Source organism: Canis lupus, chromosome 21 (genome assembly GCF_003254725.2).
Source record: "Canis lupus dingo isolate Sandy chromosome 21, ASM325472v2, whole genome shotgun sequence".
Lineage (NCBI taxonomy): Eukaryota > Metazoa > Chordata > Mammalia > Carnivora > Canidae > Canis > Canis lupus.
Genome location: NC_064263.1, coordinates 22,432,363 through 22,453,849, shown reverse-complemented (window position 1 = coordinate 22,453,849; position 21,487 = coordinate 22,432,363). Strand labels below are relative to the sequence as shown.

At 38.3% G+C, this 21,487-nt stretch overlaps 1 protein-coding gene and 1 long non-coding RNA gene across 22 annotated transcripts in view; both read left to right on the top strand.

Moving 5' to 3' along the window:
* Positions 1-21,487, top strand: part of LOC125753293 (uncharacterized) — a 132,962-nt gene that overhangs the window by 23,624 nt on the left and 87,851 nt on the right. The gene's annotated exons all lie outside the window — the stretch shown is intronic.
* Positions 4,120-21,487, top strand: part of EMSY (EMSY transcriptional repressor, BRCA2 interacting) — a 90,710-nt gene continuing 73,342 nt past the window's right edge. For 11 of the 21 annotated variants that reach the window (XM_035704121.2, XM_049099141.1, XM_049099143.1 and 8 more), the window contains exons 1-7: positions 4,120-4,257; positions 5,996-6,104; positions 11,307-11,406; positions 13,082-13,156; positions 14,507-14,548; positions 18,040-18,215; positions 19,877-20,029. In XM_035704121.2, the coding sequence (XP_035560014.1) occupies positions 6,035-6,104; positions 11,307-11,406; positions 13,082-13,156; positions 14,507-14,548; positions 18,040-18,215; positions 19,877-20,029 (616 nt within the window). In that variant the 5' untranslated portion in view covers positions 4,120-4,257; positions 5,996-6,034. Of the gene's footprint in view, positions 4,258-5,078; positions 5,168-5,995; positions 6,105-11,306; positions 11,407-13,081; positions 13,157-14,506; positions 14,549-18,039; positions 18,216-19,876; positions 20,030-21,487 lie in introns of those variants that run through there. The other 10 variants (XM_049099142.1, XM_035704119.2, XM_049099138.1 and 7 more) reach the window with 4 other exon arrangements.

Below are 21,487 nucleotides of genomic sequence, written 5' to 3'. Positions count from 1 at the left end.
ACAAAGTACAGGATATGATCAAAGAAATGGGTGGTAGAAGGGCAGTGCTGGGGGAACGTTTTGTTTTGTTTTACCTTTTTGTTGAGGACAAAGGCAGAGGGGATACAACATAAACTAATGATAGCAGGCAGTTAAAAAGCTTCTAAGATCCCATCATCCCCAGAGAGATGGAATGAAGTTGGAATGGAGTTTGCATAGCTTGATAGTAAAAGCCTCAATGCAGAGGCAGCTGGTCTGGAAGTTGTAGTTAACAAGGTGAAGAGAATGTCAGCCTTTACTTCTGGTTCAAGATACAGAAGATGGAGACAGAACTTCATTAGAAAGGGCTTCAAGTGAAGCAGTTTACTTTAGAACAATATCGGATTTTAGGCAAGATAAAGAAGTGCTGGCAGTGCTCTGGGAAAATATTAGATATGGGAAGGAAATTTCTTTGTGTTGTCATGAGTTTGCTTGTAAAAAAGTCGGAACTTTATTCTGTTGGCAACTGGGAACCACTGAAAAGTTTTATGCAGGTTACTGGCATTGTGAGCTTTGTATTTTAGAAAGCTCACCCTCACAGCAGTGGAAGTACGGTAGATGTACGAGGCAAGGAGTGTAGAAAAGTTCTATTGGAGGAAGAGGGTTGGGAAAAGGTCAGCTCCACACAGGTGACAAGGCCTCATCATCAGCCCACTGAAACAATGGGGCTGGCTATTCAGGAAGCAAGAAACTACAGAATTTAATGGGTAGTGAGGGAAAGGAGTTATCACAGTTGACAAGGCAGTGTCCAGATATTTCATCTCCTTTCTGAAGCTATTCCAGATTGTTCAAAGCATTTTGGATCTTCTATGAAATCTTGATATGTAATTGCCAGTCCCCCTCCCCCCGTTTATTTTCCTTCTTTCTTTTCTGTCCCCCAAATCTACTTATCTTGATCTATTATTTTATATTCTACTTATATTACTAATTTATTTTTTTGGTTTTGCTATTCTCATTTTTAGTACATACCTTGGCTATACCATTGTGGTAATACAACTTTCCGAAGGTAAGAATCTAAGGGCAGTGTGGTACAGCGGAAAGAGCAGCCTGTAAATCAAAAGGGCTGGTTGCCAGTCCCAGTCCTGTCGTGAAGTTCCCGTATGATTCCAGTTAATTCATTTGACGTCTTTAGATCTGTTTTTTCATGTTGAAAATGAATATCTAAGGTATTATCCATCTTGACTTTCCTACCTGTACAATATTATAGGGAATTTAACAGATGTTTTCATGATAATTGTGAAATTCACCTTCTACAACACAGCACCACAAAATTAGAATGGTGGATGGTAAGCATCTTGAAGAAGTCTGTTTCCAGAAACCTGCTTAACCTGGTTGGTCAATAGAGGAATAAAGTTTGAGACAAATATCATACTCCAATACATTTTTCCAGAGTATAGGCAGTTATACTTATGTCTAGTAGGACAGTAAGTCTTAGGTTTTCTTTTTTGAAAGTGGAAGATGGCTCTCATTTATCACACTTTTCCTGGACTCAAAGTGCCTTACCTAAAATCATGGCACTGATACTCAGTAGCTTGTTACCTTAGGTAAACTACCTAATCTCTCTGTGCCTCAGTTTCTCCATCCATAAAATGGGAATAGTATATCTCATAAAGCTATTGTGGAGATTAAGCACAGTAATGTATAAAGCAGCACCTGGAATAGAGAAAGCCCTCGATGAGTGTTAACTATTATTTTTATGTACTAGTCACTGGAGTGTAAAGACCTCTCCTTAAAGAGCTTTGTCTAGTCAGGAAGATTTTTGAACAAATGACCAAAACCTAAATGTTCTGAATTCTGTCATAAAATGTGTAGAAGTAGAGGCAGGAGTCTTATGCTAGAGGGAAGGTCAAGGGTAGGAGAAGTTCTTGAGAGTAAAGTTTTTGTTTTTTTTTTTTTAAAGATTTATTTATTTATTCATGAGAGATACAGAGAGAGAGAGAGAGAGGCAGAGACACAGGCAGAGGGAGAAGCAGGCTCTACGCAGGGAGCCTGACATGGGACTCAATCCCGGGTCTTCAGGATCACGCCCTGGGCTGAAGGCACTAAACCACTGAGCTACCCAGGCTGCCCGAGAGCTTTTTAGAAATACAGAATTTTAGGTCCGACTCCGATGTACTCAATCAAAATTTGCATTTTTAACAAGATCCTCAGTTCCTAATGAATATGAAAGTTTGAGAACCACTGGTCTAGAGCATCAAGCTGCTTAGGTTTAAGTCCTGGCTTTACCATTTATTTATAATGTGTGACTCTAGGCAAGCTATTTAACCTCCTTCCCATGCCTTGGTTTTCTCATTTTTAATTAGACATAGTAAGTTTCTACCTCATAAAATTTTAAGGACTGAATGAATTAATATGTGAGATGTTTATAATACTTGGCTCCAGGTAAGCAGAGTAAGCTATAATTCTTGACTTACATACTACCTTTTATGTTCAGGGTCAGTTTTATAAGCAGCTTGTCTTTCCATTTCTACTCCATTGCCTGTCACCTTGACATCTGTTGTAGAGGAAGACACTTGGAAGCTACAAGACCTGGGGTTATAAAGTCCAGCTCCCTTCAATTCCTAGCTTTGTGAAACTGGGTGAGTTCTTCAATTTGTGTTTTCCACGTTCATAGTGTGTGTGAGTTGGCAGGGAGGGGGTGGGGAATATATCTAAATCATACCTACTTCACTCAGATGCTGTGAAGCTCAAATAAAAAAATGTACGTTAAACTACAAAATCTTCTGTTAAATTTTCTTTTACCATCTTTCCAAAAGTTAACTAATTGACCTGAAAACAGGTGGCACCTAAATTTAGTGGGAAATAGATTAAGAGAATGCATTGTTAAGATCCAAGAGGGAGACAAGGGCCTGGGGTTAACTGTCCCACTTCATGACTTTCCGAAGGTGCAGGCTTGGGTTTCAACAGTAACAATTTTCTAGGACCTCAACAGAGTATTTTTTAAGCTAATGGGCAAATGGTAATAAACTTACATGCTGTTATTTATTTTCTCTTTCTAATCTATAGCTCCATTCAAGAATATGACCAGTCTCAGACGTTTGCACAGTGGTCCACAATTTACAAATAACGTTTTTCTACGTTGTGTATCACAACATCACTATAGGGTAGTATTAACCCCATTTTACATGAAAATTTTGTTATCAGAAAGCATAGTAAAAACCCTCCTTTACTTGGGCGTTGTTTTTTTTTTTTTTAAAACCAGATCCGATATTTCCAAAAGTACACAATTTAAGAGGAAGGGCAATCACAAAACTTGGATTGATTCTTCCACAATACCGAACGCTGGCTTCGATTTTATGGCCCCTTTTCTCGTATGTAAAACAGGGGCAATACCTTCTTCACACATTTGTTCTGTGATTCAGTAAGAACAAAGGCTGAAGGGGGAACCTACCACGTCGCAGGGCCTCTAATAAATACCTTCTCCTCTGGCCTTTGGCAGCTAAAGCACGAGATACCACTATCATCCCCACTTCACACGTGGAGAAACCCGAAGCGGAGAACGCTCGGGTTCGCCTTCTCCACTGGCATCTCCGCTACCCTCAGACTGGGTTCGCCAATTGCGACGTCCGCTAAGTCGGTTCCTGCAGTGTGGATTCTCTCTCCTTGAGTTGCGCCTGGTGGAGGCTGGAGGCCGCTGACAATTGCTCCCATGACTCTGAGGAATCCGATCCTAATCCTCAACTGCACTTCAGGGACAAAGCTGCTTTTCTACCGTCCCTAACCTCCTCTCAGGGTAAAGGTCGCCGCAAAGCGTCAGCTCCAGCTACCGACGCCATTTTGGCCTCTACGTGTGACGCCACACGTAGCAGAGAGCGCAGCCGATTGGTTGGGAGACGGCAGACGGAGGAGAGGCGCGCAAAGCCTGAGAGGAGGGTATGGAGGAGAAGCCTAGGAAACTACAATCCCGGCCTTCCTTGCGCCTGCGACAGCACACCGAGAGCGAAAGAGGAGGGAGCTTGGGTTCGGACCACAACTCCCAGCACCTCCCGCGATATCTCCTCTTTCCTTTCAAAACGCGGAGGAAAAGGGGGACCGGGAGAATGGAGGCCTTCTGGAGTCTGTTCTCCGAAAGGCGGGAAAGGCGAACTACACCTCCCGACTGGCAGCGCGCGGCTGCGCCTGCGCCCTGATGCCTGTCGCCATCTTGCCCCTTCTGAGGCACCGCAAACAAACCCAATTCCTGGTGTTCCCTAGTCTTGGCGGAGGAGCCTTTTAGATGAGCCCCGAAAGGCCGGGCAGGTGGGTGACTCTCAGACAAGGCGCTGGGAAGCGCTGGCAGGTTAGCCAGGCTGGAGGACCGCCGGGCTAAGCATTTGGTCCCCCGGGTTGGGACGCCCAGCCCCATCCTCCGTTGTCTCCTAACGGGATCGTGGGGCTCCCTGAGGTGTGCTGAGGCGGACTCTGGAAGGCCTGGCGCTGGGATCCTGGGGGTCCGGCTCCGGGAGCCTCCCGGCGAGTCTCGGTCCTCTGCCTGGCTGTCCGCGCGCCTACTTTCTCTCCGTTGCCCTCTCGGCTGAGGGGGGAGTGGGGCGCTGATGCCGGCCGGGGCCCCCGACACCGGCTGCTGGCGCTGCCGGGCTTGGGTAGGGGGCTTGACATCGGGGTCGGCGCCGAGGGGCGCGGGTGAGGAGGGTGGGCGGGCTGCTCTTGTTGTGGTGCTGCTGGAGAGTGCGTGTTTGGGGAGGGGGCGGGGCGGGCTTGCCTCCTTGACACTTGAGCGGGGGCAGGATTACCCGAGCTCCCGGCTCCGGAGCGGGCTCCCGCTGCTGCCGCCCGGATTCCCGGGGCGCCGCGGCCCCGCGGTGGGGTGCGCTGGCGGGGACGCGTCGGGATGCCGTGACGTGGTGCTCGCTTCGGGCGGTCGCCGGCCGCCTCCGAGATCCTGTCGGGAGGCGGGGACTGGCTGTGGAGGGAGCGGATTCCTTTGGCTCTGCCCCTTCCTCCTCCTCCCCACCCCTTTTCTTTATGTCATCCTGCTGGCCGGGGCGCGCAGTCCAGTTCTCCGAGCTCTGGGTTGGTCCGTAGCTGAGAGGACTATGGGAAGTCGGAGGAGGGGGGGATCAGCTCCGGGCTCCGAGTTAGCAGCTCCAGTGCCTGCCGCGGGATATAGCAGTGATTACGGTTCGCTGCCTGACTCCTCGACTAGACAGTGAGCTCCCTCATTCGTTCGTTCGTTCATTCATTCATTCATTCATTCACTCGCTCACTCACTCATTCACTTTACTCACTCTTCTCTGTCTTCATTCATCTACTTAACAAATATTTACGGTGGATCTACTGTGTGCTAAGCAGGTATTGTGCAAGCGCCCAGCGCTGTTGTCTTTTCATCCTCTAGACCAATTCCCAGTACGAAGTAAGTTCCTGACATCTAAACTTTTGGTAAATGATTGTTTAGTGACTACAGGGTGTAAATTCATCGTTCATTGTTTTAAGACTTGAGAAGAAAGTTTTTTGTTAGGTTCCATTAGTCCATCTAACGCGCTAGGAACTTTATATATTTTACCTCTTGTAACTTCTAAGTGAGAGAGCTGACGCAAATGAAGTACCTTGGCGCAGGTCACACAGGGAATAGCACCTATTTTTTAAACAACCTGCCAGCCACTATAAGAACTTCAAATACTTTTCTATAAGCCTTATAACAGATTGGATGATAATACCTCTGTTTTACAGGTGTGGAAAATTTTTGCTCAGATAGGCCACTTTTCCAGGATCACCCAGCCAGTGAGTTGAAAGCTGAAACTAGAAACTGGAGGTGTCTAACTCTAAAGCCTGTGCCCTTTCCACTATCCTGTGCTGGAATAATAAGTTCTGGAATGGTTGTTTAGTTCTTCCTTTGTCAGAAGTTGAAAAGTGAGGTGGTGAAATAGAATTGTGAGATATTTTTACTGGTTTTACTTCTTAGTGTGTAGATCTCCAGGTAAGTGGCATTTTTAATGTACTTTGGTAATTTGATTTTTGTTTCATTTTGTTTTGGTAGGGAAGACAAGCTCTTTGGGGCTACCAAAAAGAAGCAGCAATGCCTGTTGTGTGGCCAACCCTTTTGGATCTCAGCAGGGATGAATGCAAAAGGATTCTTAGAAAATTGGGTACGGTTTGCATTTTTTATGTTTTATGCCTTTCTGTGATAACTTTTCCATTTTTGTTTTTGTCATGGCTGTTTGCCTGGATGTTATATCTCATGCTGCACTAGAAATTATTTAGAGGTGTACTTCCTATCGTACTCCTTGTTATTTCCCTAGTGCCTTGCATAGTGCTTTGTACTTAGTAGGTGCATGGACCATAGTTATAAAAATAGTAGCTAAGAGTTCTTGAGGGGTATTGGGCTATTCTGAGTTCTTTTCATTCAATATCTTATTTAATCGTCACTCAAATGGGAAAGGTAGGGGTTTTTTGTGTGTTTTCCGTTTTACAGATGACAAAACTGAAGCTTAGAACCCAAGGTGCTGCTGATAGTAGTTCATGGAGTCAGGATTGTAACCCAGGAAATATGATTCCAGTCTCACTTTAACATACTTTTAGCCTTCATGAATGTATGTATGAATTAAATACTGTTTCTGAATTCTAAGTAAATATTAACTATGTTGACTTTCCTGAATTGTATTTACTATCAGTAATAAAACACGCTTTATGTTTATAATTAATTATTTTGAGCTTCTTTTCCTTTAGAGCAACCTTTCTCAACTTGTACTTTAAGGGAGAGAATTAAGCACTAATGCTAGGCCTAATCCATTGTATGTAATGAACTAACTTCTTTTTATGCATATAGGATGGGAATAGTTTTGTCTATTCTTGGGAAAATTGAGAGAGTTACTGAAGTCATGTTTTATATTCTGTGGTTCAAATGAGGAACTTTGGTTGAGATCTAATACTTTAGACTATAAGATCCAAGAAGGACCTTGCTGTCTTCTTTATCACTATAGTTCCAGGCTAGCACATAGAGGGTGCTCAGTAAAGGAAAAAATAGTTTGAAAAAGAACACTAAATGTTTTGGAAGTCGATATGAATTATTGGAATATTTATGATTTTGGAGGGGAAAGTGTGGGCGTTGAATTCAGAGGGACCTGGGGTCTTGGTCTTGTCACTCATGACCCACAAGATCAAGGACAGTGTATTTAATCTTCTTAAATCTATTGTCACTTTTGTAAAAGATGCATAATAATATCTGCCTCATAAGTTTGTTATGTGGATTAATTGTATATAAAAAGGGTCTACTGCAGTACTTGACATCAGAGGGTATAGTGTTTTTAGAGCAGTTACTTTCAGACATTTATTTATTTGCAGGTGAATCTTCAAAGGAAATCCTGGTTGGGAATTCTTTTCTGTAAATCTGAAGTGTAGCTGCTGTAGCTGCGTTGGTCCTGTCTGCTAGTAACATTTACCCTTTTTATTTCCCCTCAGGCCACTAGGAGGATTTTATTTTAAACTATTTCTTACCATTGTATTGTAGGATGTTTAGAGAGCTTTTTTGGACAATCCCTCCATTATTATTTTTTTCCTTTAATCTTATATCCAAACTTTTAGTACTAATTCAAGGATGATTTTCTACACACTTACATGAAATTGCTATAGCTTTCTAGCTACCATTTTTAAAGTTGGACTGTTATTTACTTCATAGCTAAAATAATTGCAAATGAACAGATCGCAGCTACAGTAGATTGGATTAGAATTTCTGGGCTTTTGGGACCTTGAGTCAAGAGATTACCTTTAAATATAAAATTGGTAACCTTTAAGTCTAAATTTATCCTTCACTTTAGTCAGAGCTGTGTGGATAATGTTGCTAGAGAGCTGTTTCTATACAAAAGAAAACAGCCTTCCTACAGGGTAATGTCATCTTCTATGACCCTTCACTTTGGGAGGTGAGCCTTGATAGTGATTTGCAGAAGGACTTCCTCCCCACCCGTTGGCTCATTATCATAACAATGAAACTTTTGAATTGCCTTCAAACACTGGTTTTAGGTCCAAAGTTTAGAGAAAGTACTGTCTTTAAGGATTAATTTAAAATATTTTAAGAATTAAATTTGTTCTTTTAAAAATAGTTATAAATCATTTAACAAAAATGCTAAACATTTACATTTTACATGAGTATAAAGACTCTTTTTTTAACAATATAATGAACATACCAGTGATAGATAAATGCTTTCCTCCTTCTATCCTGCCTTTCCCCTAACTTATTTTTTAAAAACCATTCCGGAGCTACAACTCCAGCATGCGACTTCATGCTTCATGTACTATAGTATAAATGAAGTGCTGATTTTTTTTTTTTTTTTTTTAATGGATGGGTTGAGGACTTTGTATAGTGGCTTGGCAAATCTTTTTGTTTTCTGTGGTGTTTGCTTGTATCTCTTATTAAATTGTTATTTATGTGTCATTAAACACTATAAGAGAATGGTACCAGAAATACCAGAAATTCAATTAAGTTTGATATTTGTCAGGATCTGAGGATACCCTACAAAATGGAAATCAAATGTGAAGGAGGTTGGGCAGCCAGCCAGTAAAGGTTCTTTACAACAAGTGAATTTCTGGAGAAGGTGGGAAGTGCCTGGGGTTGTATGATATTGGTAACTGTGGTCTGAGTCCATTTTGTGTGAGGTTACCACTGCTTACTTTTGTCCATGACCTCTTAATTAGACTTGGAATGAGACTTGAAATGTCAAAAACCTTTGCCACATTTCTTTGGTTAATTTCCCTCTTTTTGAAGTAGTATCTTGATCACCATAAATTGCATAGGCCAAAAGTGAACTTTTTCTTTTTCTTCATACAGCTTTCTCTATCTGACCTCTCCATTTATTTTTATGGTATTGCCCTTCTCCTAAATATCTCGCACACTACAAAACCTGATTCCTTTCCTTGTGCTGTTTCTGCAGTCAACCACTGAGTCCTATAAATACAACTTTTTAGCCTGGAATTAGGCTTCTTTTGGCCCCAAACAACTTTTCCATTTTCATCCTTCTTGATTCCTGTGTATGTGTCTCTTGGATTTTAACTACCTTGAGAATAGGGACTTTGTTTTGTTCATGTGATATTCTGCATGGTACCTTGTAGTAGTAGTAAAGTGCAGCTGAGTTTGGTTTGAGTTAGTGACTATCCAAATACTTTCCCAAAAGTAAAACTCTAGTCACTGACTGTTACTGGAAAGTTGATGTCTATTTGAGAAGTTATTTGCTCTTTTACTCTTTTCCTTTTGCATATTTGCATTTTTTCTCCTGCTTGCTTAGAGCACACTTTCTGATTAAAGCTTATACTTCTAGACTGGATGATGTGTTTCTCCTCTATGCTTTTACCACTATATTATAAACTGTATCATCATTGTTAGATGACTTGTTTCACTGTAGCTTTATTCAGAGTTAACTCCATGAAGGCAGGATTTAGCATACTATCTGGTACATATAGTATAGGACTCAGTACTGATTTGTTAAATAAAATATTCTGTAAATGAGGCATTAATTTTTAGTATAGTGATTTCTTAGTTGGTTACCCCCAGTGTCTTTCTGAACTCTACTTTGGGTCCTGATAAAAGCTAAAATATATGTGTTTTCTGGTACTAGGTATTTCCTTTATTACTCAGAGCAGGAAAGCTTTGTCCTTCCAGAGAGACCCCATGAAACATCTACATGGTCTTCAGGATACATTGAATATGCAGCATGTTTACACATGGGATAATTCAGTTGGATTAGACATTTCTGCTTAATAGTCAGCTCACTTTTTTTTTTTGACTCTTAGAATTGTGAATAACATGAACTGAATGAGGCTACTAGTTTATTATTGGTGTACCTAGGATGCAGATATGCCTGCCTTCATTATTTGTATGTCAGACATTGGGAAATGCCAAATACTAGTATCAACTTGAATTGACTAAGAAGGTAACTAGTTTGGACACTTATTTCCTATCATTGTATTTTGCTTGGATATACCTGTCTCATAGTGTTAATGGCTTAAGACAACTATTTTTTCTTTTGATTCTGTGGTTGCTGGTTTTGCCTGAACTCTCTCATGTGGCTGTACCACTAAGCTGGTAGTTTAGCTAGTTGAGGCTCAGCTCTGATGGGCCTCTCTCCATGTGGCTTTTCATCCTGAGCTTCTTCACAGCTTGGTAATCTCAAGGTTCCAAGAGAGCATGGCCCTGTGTGCAAATGTTAGTGAACTTCTGTTTGTATCATGTATGCTGATGTTCCACTGGCCAAGGCAAGTCACATGCCAAGCCCAGAGTTAGTGTGGGAAGGGACTGTATAAAAGTAATACCAAAAAAAAAAAAACAAAAAACCACACAATTCCCAAGGAGTGCAGGCATGGTTCATTGGGAGCCAGTGAGGACTTTTTGGTTTTATATGTATATATATTTTTAAAGATTTTATTTATTTATTCATGAGAGACAGAGAGAGAGAGAGGCAGAGACACAGGCAGAGAGAGAAGCAGGCTCCATGCAGGAAGCCCAATGTGGGACTTGATCCTGGGACTCCAATATTATCCCCTGAGCCAAAGACAGATGCTCAACCACTGAGCCATCCAGGCGTCCCTGGTTTTTATTTTAACCAGTGTTGGAAACTGTTTCATTTCATAATGATTGTTGCTGTGGAAAGATAGTGAAACTGTCTGGTACAGGGGTTCAGTATATTATATCTGGCTTGCTATGAGAGCAGGTCATGTTCCCTAACTTCTCTTGGTCATTTCAATAGTAGATGCAGATGATCTTAAATCTGGAATGTCTCTCCTAGATAAAGAAATTAAGGTTCAGGGATAAGAAAGGACTTGCCCAAGGTCACACAACTATTAAGTGGTGGTACTGAATCTGGTTATTTGACTCTTATTCTAGGAGTTTTTCTGTTGTACAGTACTTGTGGTATTTTCAACCCAAGGAGGGAGGTAGAAGGTAGTTTGAGTGCTAGGCAGGGCTAAAGAATTATCTCAAGGATTGGTCAGTGTAGATACCGGTCAGTAAAGCTAAAAATTTCTCTTATTGGCCTTGTATCACTGGGAGCCTGTTTCCAGTTGTTGGTAGCATCTGAGTTAAACATTCTTCAGTGATAAGGTATGAGACAAAATATTTGCCATTGATTTTTCTACTTAAACAATTTTATATATATGACTCCTGGGAGGCAATAAAAAACAAGATATCCAATTATAAAAGCCACATTTCAATCAGTGCTCTTAGATAACATTTTTGAGAGGAAATTTTAAAATTTTGTATATTTATTGATTTCTAGGTTTTTTTGCCCTGAACTTTCACTATATGTAGCGACAGTATTAAAATATTGAAGGCCTATCTTGATAAAATAATTTTCTTCTTCTAGAATTGGAGGCATATGCTGGAGTTATCAGTGCACTTCGGGCACAGGGAGATCTCACCAAGGAAAAGAAAGATCTTCTTGGAGAACTCTCAAAAGTTCTTAGGTAAATTATCATAAAAGTTTGTGAGATGTGACTCTAGAAATTCATTTTGAGGGGTGTTAGTACTTTTCATTCTCAAATTGAAGACAGAGGTGTTCACGTTGTTGGTACTTAGATATCCTATCCCAGTTGTGTGCTTTGTTACAGAAAGTTATATAATTTATCATTTATTCTGTAGTCAAAGCGTTTAATGCAGGTTATTTTAGGTTTGGGTCACCTGAGAAGGGGAGGTATTTTTGAAGGAAAGAAGAGCTAGTAGCAACAAGATCTAAAGACCTGGAGTGGCCCAGTGGCATTTGTTGGGAGGGAAGAAGGAGATGCTAGGAAGTTGTTGTCTTAGAAATGGGAGGTTTTTATATAGTCATAGCCTTGAGAATAATATATCCCCTTAGCTTCCTGCCAGAGTGGCAATTGAATCTGTTAAAAAAATTCTAGTGAATGGGATTCTTTGATACCTTGTCTTGATCCATTCTAACATCTTGAGCTTTCTCAGAAAATGTTCTGATTTAACTGAGGTTTCCTTTCTACATTTAAAACCATTTTGTCCTATTCTTTTTTTAAATGAAAATAGGGAAGAATCTTTTCCTATATTTGGTTGACATTAATATGGGGATATTATTAAGTCAAATTCTTACTCTTATTGTCTTCATATTTAATAACATATATTTTTTGTTTGTTGTTTCTTTCTTTTTCTTTTTTTTTTTTAATTTAATTTATTCATGAGAGACAGAGAGAGAGAGGCAGAGACACAGGCAGAGGGAGAAGCAGGCTCCATGCAGGGAGCCGGATGTGGGACTCAATCCTGGGACTTCAGGATCATGCCTTGAACAGAAGGCAGACACTCAACCACTGAGCCACCCAGGCGTCCCTTGTTTGTTGTTTCTATTTCCTCATAAATCTGCTTTCCAGCCCCTTAAGTATTTTAGTTGATAATACTGATTTAGCATAAGCAGTAAAGATTACAATTTGAAGAGTGGTATTCATTTTGAGTATTTATGAGTGGAATGAGTATAGCCTTTTTTCACTTGTTTAGTATTAACTTTACATGTATTTAAATAGGAGCAATGTAAGCACATTTTTACTGTAATGGTAACATAGTGTAATGTAGAAGACATACAGCTGAAAGCGGAGGTGTTAAGTATAAGAGAGTAATGTCCCAGTGTCAAATTTCATAGCGTATAGCCACAGGAAATAGATTATCTTGCCACTTTTGTTTCTTTATTATATTCACTGAACATAAAATTATAGACTCTTAAGCTTTAGAAAAGACTTTAGAAGACTTTCTTCCAAATGCCAAAATCCTCTTAGTAGTCATGATTAAGAGTCATTCAGTGGTTGTTTGCATATTTAGATAACAGGAACCTCTGCTAATCTTGAACATGGTCTGACATTTCTGAGTTTTGGAAGTAGTGGCTTGATATCAAGCTGATTTGTCTTCCTGTGATTTTTAATTTGCAACTAATTCTCTCTGCAGTTACACAAAATCAGTATGAACTCTTTTCTATGATTTTGGTTTAAAGCATCTGAAGATATATGTTAGGCACCTGTCTATTTCTTTTCACAAATCAGTCTTGTCCCCCCTCCTCCCCAAGCAGAATGTTGACTTAAACATTTAGTAAAAGTATAGAAAAGAGCTGCCTGCTTGGCAGAGTTCTATAATGGCTATTTTTTTTCATAGCATCTCAACAGAGCGCCACCGTGCTGAAGTTCGGAGAGCAGTAAACGATGAACGGTTAACAACAATTGCACATAAGTAAGCCATTAGTCATACAACCCCTGATTTTTTATGACATAGTATAACGTAGTTTTGAAACAGTCTTCCTGTTGTATAGCAGATTCCTGAGACTTTTATCTTAGGAGTAATATTTCTATACTCAGGGATCCTGACCATAGAGGTGTTAACTGTTTATTCAGTTGGTTATGTTTTTGCATTTGGTTAGGCAAGCTTTAAGTACTCAGGTCAAATCCCGTTACAATGTAATCTCTGCATAAAAGGCCACCACAATTTAGCAGATGATTCACTTTTTAAAGTTCAGTGATAAAGTAGTAGGCTCCACTAATTTGACAGCCCCTTAGAGGTTCTTTGTAATGGTATTTGGTATGTATATTGCTTTATAAATAGGCATTATAAATTTTTTATGACTAATATTTCATGTTTTTTGAGATTCAGTAAAAGATAATATATGTTCTGCTTTTAAGAAATATGAATATATCTTAATTTGCTTTTAAAAAGCCAATAAAATAAAATTATGAAGGATTCTTATCAAATTGTTTTTAGATCATTATAACTATTTGACAGATGGGGTGGAGGGTGGTGAAGGACTAAGGGCAGGGATAAAACATTAGTAGAGGATGTATGGAGAGAGTGCCTCCTAAAGAATAGAAAGGAACAACAACAACAAAAAAGAATAGAAAGGAACAGAAATTGTCCTTAAATGTTAATGAAAGATGACAGGAACGTATCATAAAAATAATATACATTACAGTATAACTCATTTGTTTTTTATTTTTATGTTTTAATGTGAAATAAAACTAAAGGAAAAAAATTTAATGCATTTCCATAATGTGATAAATAGTGCATTTAAACCAATTGGCAGCATTTGAATTGACCCTGTAGACATTAGCTTCAAGTTGTGCTTCACTGTTCCTCATTTTATTTAACTTATAAAATGGGGTGCTACCTTTTTAACTGCGTAGTTTGAAAGTTTAGACATTTGAATTTTGAGATTTTTCAGTGATAGGTATGTATGCACTGTAGGAGTTTGGAATTTTTCCACTACAGACATTAAGTATTTAGTTGTCAGGCCTACATGGTTGAAACATTCAAATGTTAATGTGTTCCTTCTTTAATTTGCTCTAAACTTTTGAATTGGGATGCTCTAAAAATAATAACCTATATTCTAATTTGAGAAGGTAATAAGAAACTTATGTGCTAGATAATAAAGTAGTAAACAATAGCTTACATTCAGAGGCACTTAGAGACAAAGTACCTTAAAAGCATTGGAAAAATATTGTGGGGCAATTAGTTGTAAGTTGATGCATCAGTTTCATACTTAAAGGATAACACTTATTTAGTCTCCTTTTCCTTTTTTCCCCTTTAAAGAATGAATTTATCCTTATATTTGGGTGAAAGACCAAGTTACAGGTATGCAAATAGGTTATTATTATTTCAGGCTTTTTCTTGTATTATTTCAAAATTGAAGCTCTCAATTATTCAGGGGCACATATTCCCATTTACAAATTAACCGTGCCCTCTGCTTTTCCTTCTCTTCCCCTCCTCCCCCTCCTAATACTGCCCACCCTTTAGCCATTTTGCTGCTTGGGAGTACCTCTAGTCAGAGGGTGGGAAGGGAGAGGAGGTGAAAATTTTAATTAGTCATTTTACTATTTACTTGTTAGTTGTCCTGGAAATGGTTTGGTGGAAGAATTTAAAAGCATTTGCCAAAGTATTTTTGGATAATATGTGGATTTCTTTAATCTGTTTGACCTCTCCCTTTCCCTCCTCTCTCTATTAGCATGGATAATTGAGAGTTGGCTTTTATCTGCCTGTGTTTCCTTTTTTTCTCTCCTTTCTGATTTCCTTACTACATGAATTTAATTTTCTGAAGAGTTTACTTCAGCATATAATTTTAAAAGCTTCTTAGGTCTTCCTATACTCCTGTTTTAATATTTTATGCTGTGGTTTTAGTTTGACTAGGTGTCGTATTTTACTTGTTGAGCCCAGGGTTCGGTGAGTGTGGAATGATGAGGAAGGCATAATCCTGTATTCTCTACATCTCCTCCGCCCTCTTTCCCTCAGAAATAGCAACAGAACCTAGATCCAAAGATTATAGGAGGGCTTCATACTCTGAGCCTGAAAAAAGCGACTGGAGCCAAGTAGGAATGCATCTGAACTGACTGCATTCCCTTTCTCCTTTCCCTTCCCTCCCCCACTCAAAATAGCAGCTTAGGCCAGAAGGAATGTGGTTGAAAGGTGAAGAGAAAGCCGAGAAGATTGAGCACAAAGGAGGTGGAAACAAAAGGAGCTGGGTGTCTGGGATCAAAGAAAAGCCTTGCTTATGGCTTGAAGCATAACACGTGTTTATTATTCGGCACCAGACCATTTATTAAGTTTGATACTTGAATCCAGTTTCAGAACATCTCAGAATATTATAATATTAAAACCTGAAATATCAAGGGACTTCAGAGTTTTTAATTGTGCCACTCTTGCCAGCATTGTCTCTAGCCTTCAAAGAAAGTGGCTATCTGGAATTACTGTTGTCTTAATTCCTTCCCCATAAGCCAAACATTCATAGTTTACTGTGTGAGTTTCTATACGAGGGTAAAAATTTTTTGCCGCTGCGCTGCATACCAAAGGATGTGAGGGCCAAGGTTGTTTCATTAGGATCATGTTAGGTTTCTCAGGAAAGGGGCTGGAGCAAGGTTTCTACCCTCCCTTGCCATATTTAATCTAAATACATTGAAACTTAGATATTCCAGGGAAGCCCTGGACTAAGATGTTTACAAAAATCTGTAAAATTCAGTTTAGATGATTTGTGCAACTAATGCATATTTACATCCTCATTACTAAGCAAAAAGGAATTTTTGATCTAATTCTAACATAATTTCTCACTCACTTAAAAAAAGTTTGAGCATGTTTGCATGAGTAGAAATTTGGAAGATTTACAGATCTTTTTGAAAGTTGCAGTTGTGTCTTTTGCACTGCAAATTCTGTCTTATCAATAGCAAATATTCATGTGTTTAAAATTATTAATCTTCCATAATTTCTGCCACCATTTAAACAATGCACCAGGTAAGTGTAGACATCACTCTACTTATGTGTAAACTCTCACATAGCAAATTTACTGGTGATATTCTAATAAAATGATAGCAAAATAGGCGTAAGCCAAGAAAACACTAAATAGCTTTTAGAATTTTTTTCTTCAACAATTAGCCGTAGCCTAATTCTGTTTCTCTTTTCTTGTTTATACCATTCTCTGTTCCAGAACTAGTGTCAAATTGGAGATTATGTAATAAGAAATTTGTAGAGTTAATTGGGGTTTTAGGAACTACTCTTTCCCTTGTCTTAGGTAGGACTGGTTAAACAGTTTGCAGATTTCTTGTAGTAACCTAACTAGATTCATCAACTTTTAGAAATTACTTTTTGAACTGAACGTAAATCCTTCTCACATTGTAAAGTAATTTATTTGTTCCGTTCAGCTAAAGTTGATAATCGTTAGACAAGTGTCCAATTAGTATAAATCAAAGGCAAATGTTAGACATAAAACTCTTTTGAAAAATTTTATACTTCCTACTTGTAATGTGGCAAATAATATCAGTAGTATGATGTATACATGTTGAAGGAAACATGTATGGTCACACAGTGGCTGTGTGACCTTAGGGAATTTATTTAACCTCTCAGTGACTCAGTTTCTCCATCCACAAAATGGAGATAATATTACCGATTTCATAGGATTATTGAATTATGAATTAATACATAGAAAATGTTTAAAACAGTGCCTGACCTAGAAAAAGTGCTTAGTTGATGTTAACAACCGTCATCATCATTATCGTTATTCCATTTTCCACTAACGAGGGGTTTTGTGTACACTAACTATAAAGAGTCAGTGGACATTAAGAGTCTTAAGCTCTAGATTGGGTTGTAGAATCTTTGGTTTGGAAAAGAAGCAGAAATATTTCTGATTTAGTAATGAGATTGACTAATTGGTTCTGGGTAAATTTTAAGCTTTGACACTTATCATTAGGAAAAGTGATACTGCCATTTGTGGAACCAAATCAAGAGAAGGGACACAATTGTCTTTTCATATTTCAACCATATTTCAGTTGGATTCCTGTGATAAAATTTGCCCAAGAAGTTGAATAGAGAAACAGAATAGTGTCTGCTTAGGGGGGGATAATTCAATGGCCTCACTTCTTAGAGTGAAGAGTGGTATAAGTAAAATTAAAGTTGTGGCAGGTTTCTTCCAGTGACTTCAAATCAGTCTGTTTTTTAACATGAAAGATACTAATATAACACACTGTCAGTGACACATGCAGTGATATAAAAGACCCTCTTCTATCCCTCCGTACTTAGTCTCCCTCGTTTACTGCCTCAGTTTCCCTTGTTTGAAAGCCTTAGAACCTCTGGCCATGCAGGCAGTTAGATCATTTTTGCAAAGGTTCAGTGAATTTTATCCTTAGTTATTAAGGAGAATCTAATTTTATTTTTTTTATTTATTTGTTTATTTTTTTTTTAAGGAGAATCTAATTTTAAAAGTTACAAGTACTTTTTACCTTTTTAGTTGAATTACAAAATTAAGTTCTAAAAGTTAGTAGATGTACTAGTTTTTATTAGCAATGCCAGATTTAAACTAATGAAAATGTCAATATTTAGAAGGCATAGGAAAATTTTTCATAGTTTCAATTGTGTTAATGATAAGATTCAGATTATAAAATAAAATGTGTAAGAACTTAAGTGTGTGTGAAATCCCTTGAATTCTGATAATCATAATTTTGATTTTGCTTGCTTAAAATAAAGCCTCTCCTACTCACTCAGGATACTTTTTATAATTTAAAAAGTTATATTTGCTTGAGAAAATAGTTGATTCATTCTTAGTGATTGAGAACCCTTGTAGCAGCATTTTCTTTTTTGTTTAGTATGTCTGGACCTAATAGCTCTTCAGAATGGTCCATTGAAGGTCGTCGCTTGGTTCCACTGATGCCCCGGTTGGTTCCCCAAACTGCCTTCACTGTAACAGCTAACGCTGTTGCCAATGCAGCTATCCAGCACAATGCATCTCTTCCGGTGCCTGCAGAAACAGGAAGTAAGGAAGGTGAGTAGAAAACTACTTCTGTGTATAGAGATGACTTTTCTCAGATTCTTCAAGACAAGGTGTTCTGTTTTTCATTGTTTTTAATCCCAGTGTATGAAGGTTGCAAACCACAGTGAGCAACTCTTATTCTGACATTAGAAACTGCCAAGTTTTTAGTCTCAGGCAAAACTAAATCTCCCTTTTGTTCAAAGTGTGAATTCTATTCATCACAAAATTGCAAAAAGCCTTCTTGGAATGAATCTTTTGTATGAGTATATCTTGTTAGAAGTGGATAAAAGGCCTTAATGGGTGACATGGAAGATAAATGATAGAATTTAGCTGCTGGAGAAAGATGCCTAACTGATTACTTAGACAATAAAGCTCTGTTTTTATCTTCTGGAATCAATGGTATATTGTATTTTTCTGTTCTAGTCAATGTTCTGAATCTGTTAGACTACCTGGCAGAAGAGAAGACTTTCTTCTTATTTAATCTAGTAATTGACACATGCTTTAAAAATTCTTGAATTCTCTTGAGGTCACTAAGAGTGGTATTAAACTTGAAAGCGCATATTTGGATTGATGCTAGTAGCTTGGTTTAGTGTTGCTTGAAAATAACCCTGAAGATAAGGCAATTTTCAGATTACTTTGGGGAATTGTTTCTTGACTAGCTATGGGTCTTGGGGTAGAATGAGACACTTCATGCATGCCAGGCTCTGTTTTAGGCTGAAGGAAGCTATATTTTGAGCTATTGGTACAGGTACCAATGTACAAACTTGGCCTCCACCGAGTTCCTGTTTTCTTTGTTGTAGGAGAGATATCTTTCTTCTCTTCCTGCTTTCACCTTTTCTATCCACCAACTCTCTGGTGGAGTGAAGAGTATAGGATTTCTAATAGTCAGATCTGTGTTCCTGAGTCCTAGTTAGCCATTTCTTAGCTATGTGACCTCCAGCAGCTCTTAGCTTCTGTGAACATTAGGTTCCTCATCTTTAAAATGAGGATGTGGTATTGTAAGAATTAGTGATAATATATAGAAAGCATTTAGCATAGTGCACGGTACTCAGTAAATGGTGCCTTGTGAACTATTCTTGCTTCTTGCTGTTACTCAAGAAATTGACATATGATGTGTCATTACGTTAGTAGATTGTTGCACTGCTTGAATGACAAGTGATTCGTAAGTTGTTTTATGATAAAGTTACCTTGCTGTGGTTCCCCCCTAGTAGCCAAGTTGGAAATTGCCATGGTTAGGGAAAAATTATGCATCACTCCATCATTGGTTCTGCTATCACTATTAAAAGAGACTACAAATATGTACCTTTTGTCTAACTCCTGCCATGAATGAAAATTTTTTATTTTTCTCAGTATAGTTTTACTTATTTTTTAATTTTTAAATTTTTTCTCAGTATAGTTTTAAACTTGATTTTTTTGTAACTGTGCTCTTCTCCATTGGCAATGTTACCTGTAGATCAGCTATTAAATACTTGAGGAAAACCCAGTGAAGTGATGATTTTCAGGAAGGGTTATTAATACCTTTTAACTTAATGGACCTAATACATAGTAATGGCCTCTAACTTCTGATCACATGAAAATGTTAAAATTGGCCTGCAATAAGAAAATTATTTTTCTGTATATGCGTGGACAGTTTTGGTGAAAGTTAACAGCAAACTTTTTTATCGTTCCTTCAGTAGTGGTTTGCTATTCCTACACAAGTACCACGTCAACCCCAACCTCTACCCCTGTTCCAAGTGGCAGCATAGCAACGGTTAAGTCTCCAAGACCTGCCAGTCCTGCCTCCAATGTAGTTGTCTTGCCAAGTGGAAGTACTGTTTATGTCAAAAGTAAGTGATATTCTCAGTGTTATCAGGGCCTCTTGGCTAAATGCTGCAGCATAGGCTCTGATTAGATCTGCCTTCCTGGATTAAATCATCGGTCCACTGGCTATTAGCAGTGGTTAGTTTTTGAAGGTTGTAAATTCCTTTCTTTACCCGTGACTAGGTATATATTGCTTTTTAATCAGTTCTGGGGGTTGAGAAATTACTTCTTTTTTGTTCTCCTTGGGAAATCTTCCTTGAACAGTGCTATTCTTCAAGTATTCGCTTGTTTTGATTGTCATGGAATAGAAATGTAAATGGAAACTGAAGAAATGTGCTTATGTGATTTATTTAGTGTTTACTTCTATAATTGTAACCTTTGTAATGTTTTTTTAAAATTATTTATATAGCATATCATCCGACTGTTAGATTCAGTGATACATTCTAGAGAGTCCATCTTTTGTATTTCTAGTTGACTGTAAGCCTATGAAGTTTCTTTGCGGTTATTAGCTCCTTGAGTCTATTCTGTGAAGCAGTTTCATGTCCAGGTCATTTTTTGGTTTTAGTTTCTGTTATATCAATACTATTCTGCCTTTGTTATCAGCTGGAGATTATTAGTATTTGATTTTCATTTTTTCTCAGTATAGTTATAGACTTGATTTCTTTGTAACATTTAGAGGTAGAGCTTGCTGTTTTAGGAGTGATTTTAGGTCATTGTCAGCCTTATTTAAATTAGTCTAATAATTGAAGGTATAAGGAGTTATATTTTATTAACAATTCCATAAGTCATGCTGTGTATTTTTTTTTTGTCTGCTCTATAGAGATTTCCTATGTATGTTGTAAGGTTTTATGTTCTTCATCTGATTTAAGAAAAAAACAGTCTACAAAAACAGTTGAGGCTTTAGTTCATAAAGATTGGGATCTATCTGGAACTATTAAGTTTATATCTGATTTCTGTAGGAGTAAGAGATTTATTTTTTTAGTTCTCTTTTTTTTTTAAGTTTATTATTATTGTTTTTAGTAATCTCTACACCCAACATGGGGCTTGAACTCATGACCCTGAGACCAAGAGTTGTGTGCTCTTCTGACTGAGCCAACCAGGCGCCTCGTGATCTATTTTTTGATCATTTTTAAAACATTGAAAGTGAATCCCAAACCCGAGGAAACCTTTTCACATAATATGTAGTTTGAAACAATAGGAAATTTACTGCTTTATTCTCAGGAGTCAGACAGGCAACACTAGTTTGGGATATAATCATTCATTAATCTAGCTTCATATGTGCAAGGCACTATACCAGGGAAACAAACCGATAAGTCTTAGTCATTGCCCTCTGGGAGCCATAATAATGGAAGATGTGCAGACCAACAGCCACATTGCCATGGGGTAAGTGATACAGAAGGGAATATACAAAGTGCTTAAGCTCAGAGGAGATGTGGATTAGTTTTGCTTAGCAGAGTAAGAGAGAGCTTCACTAAGATGACTTG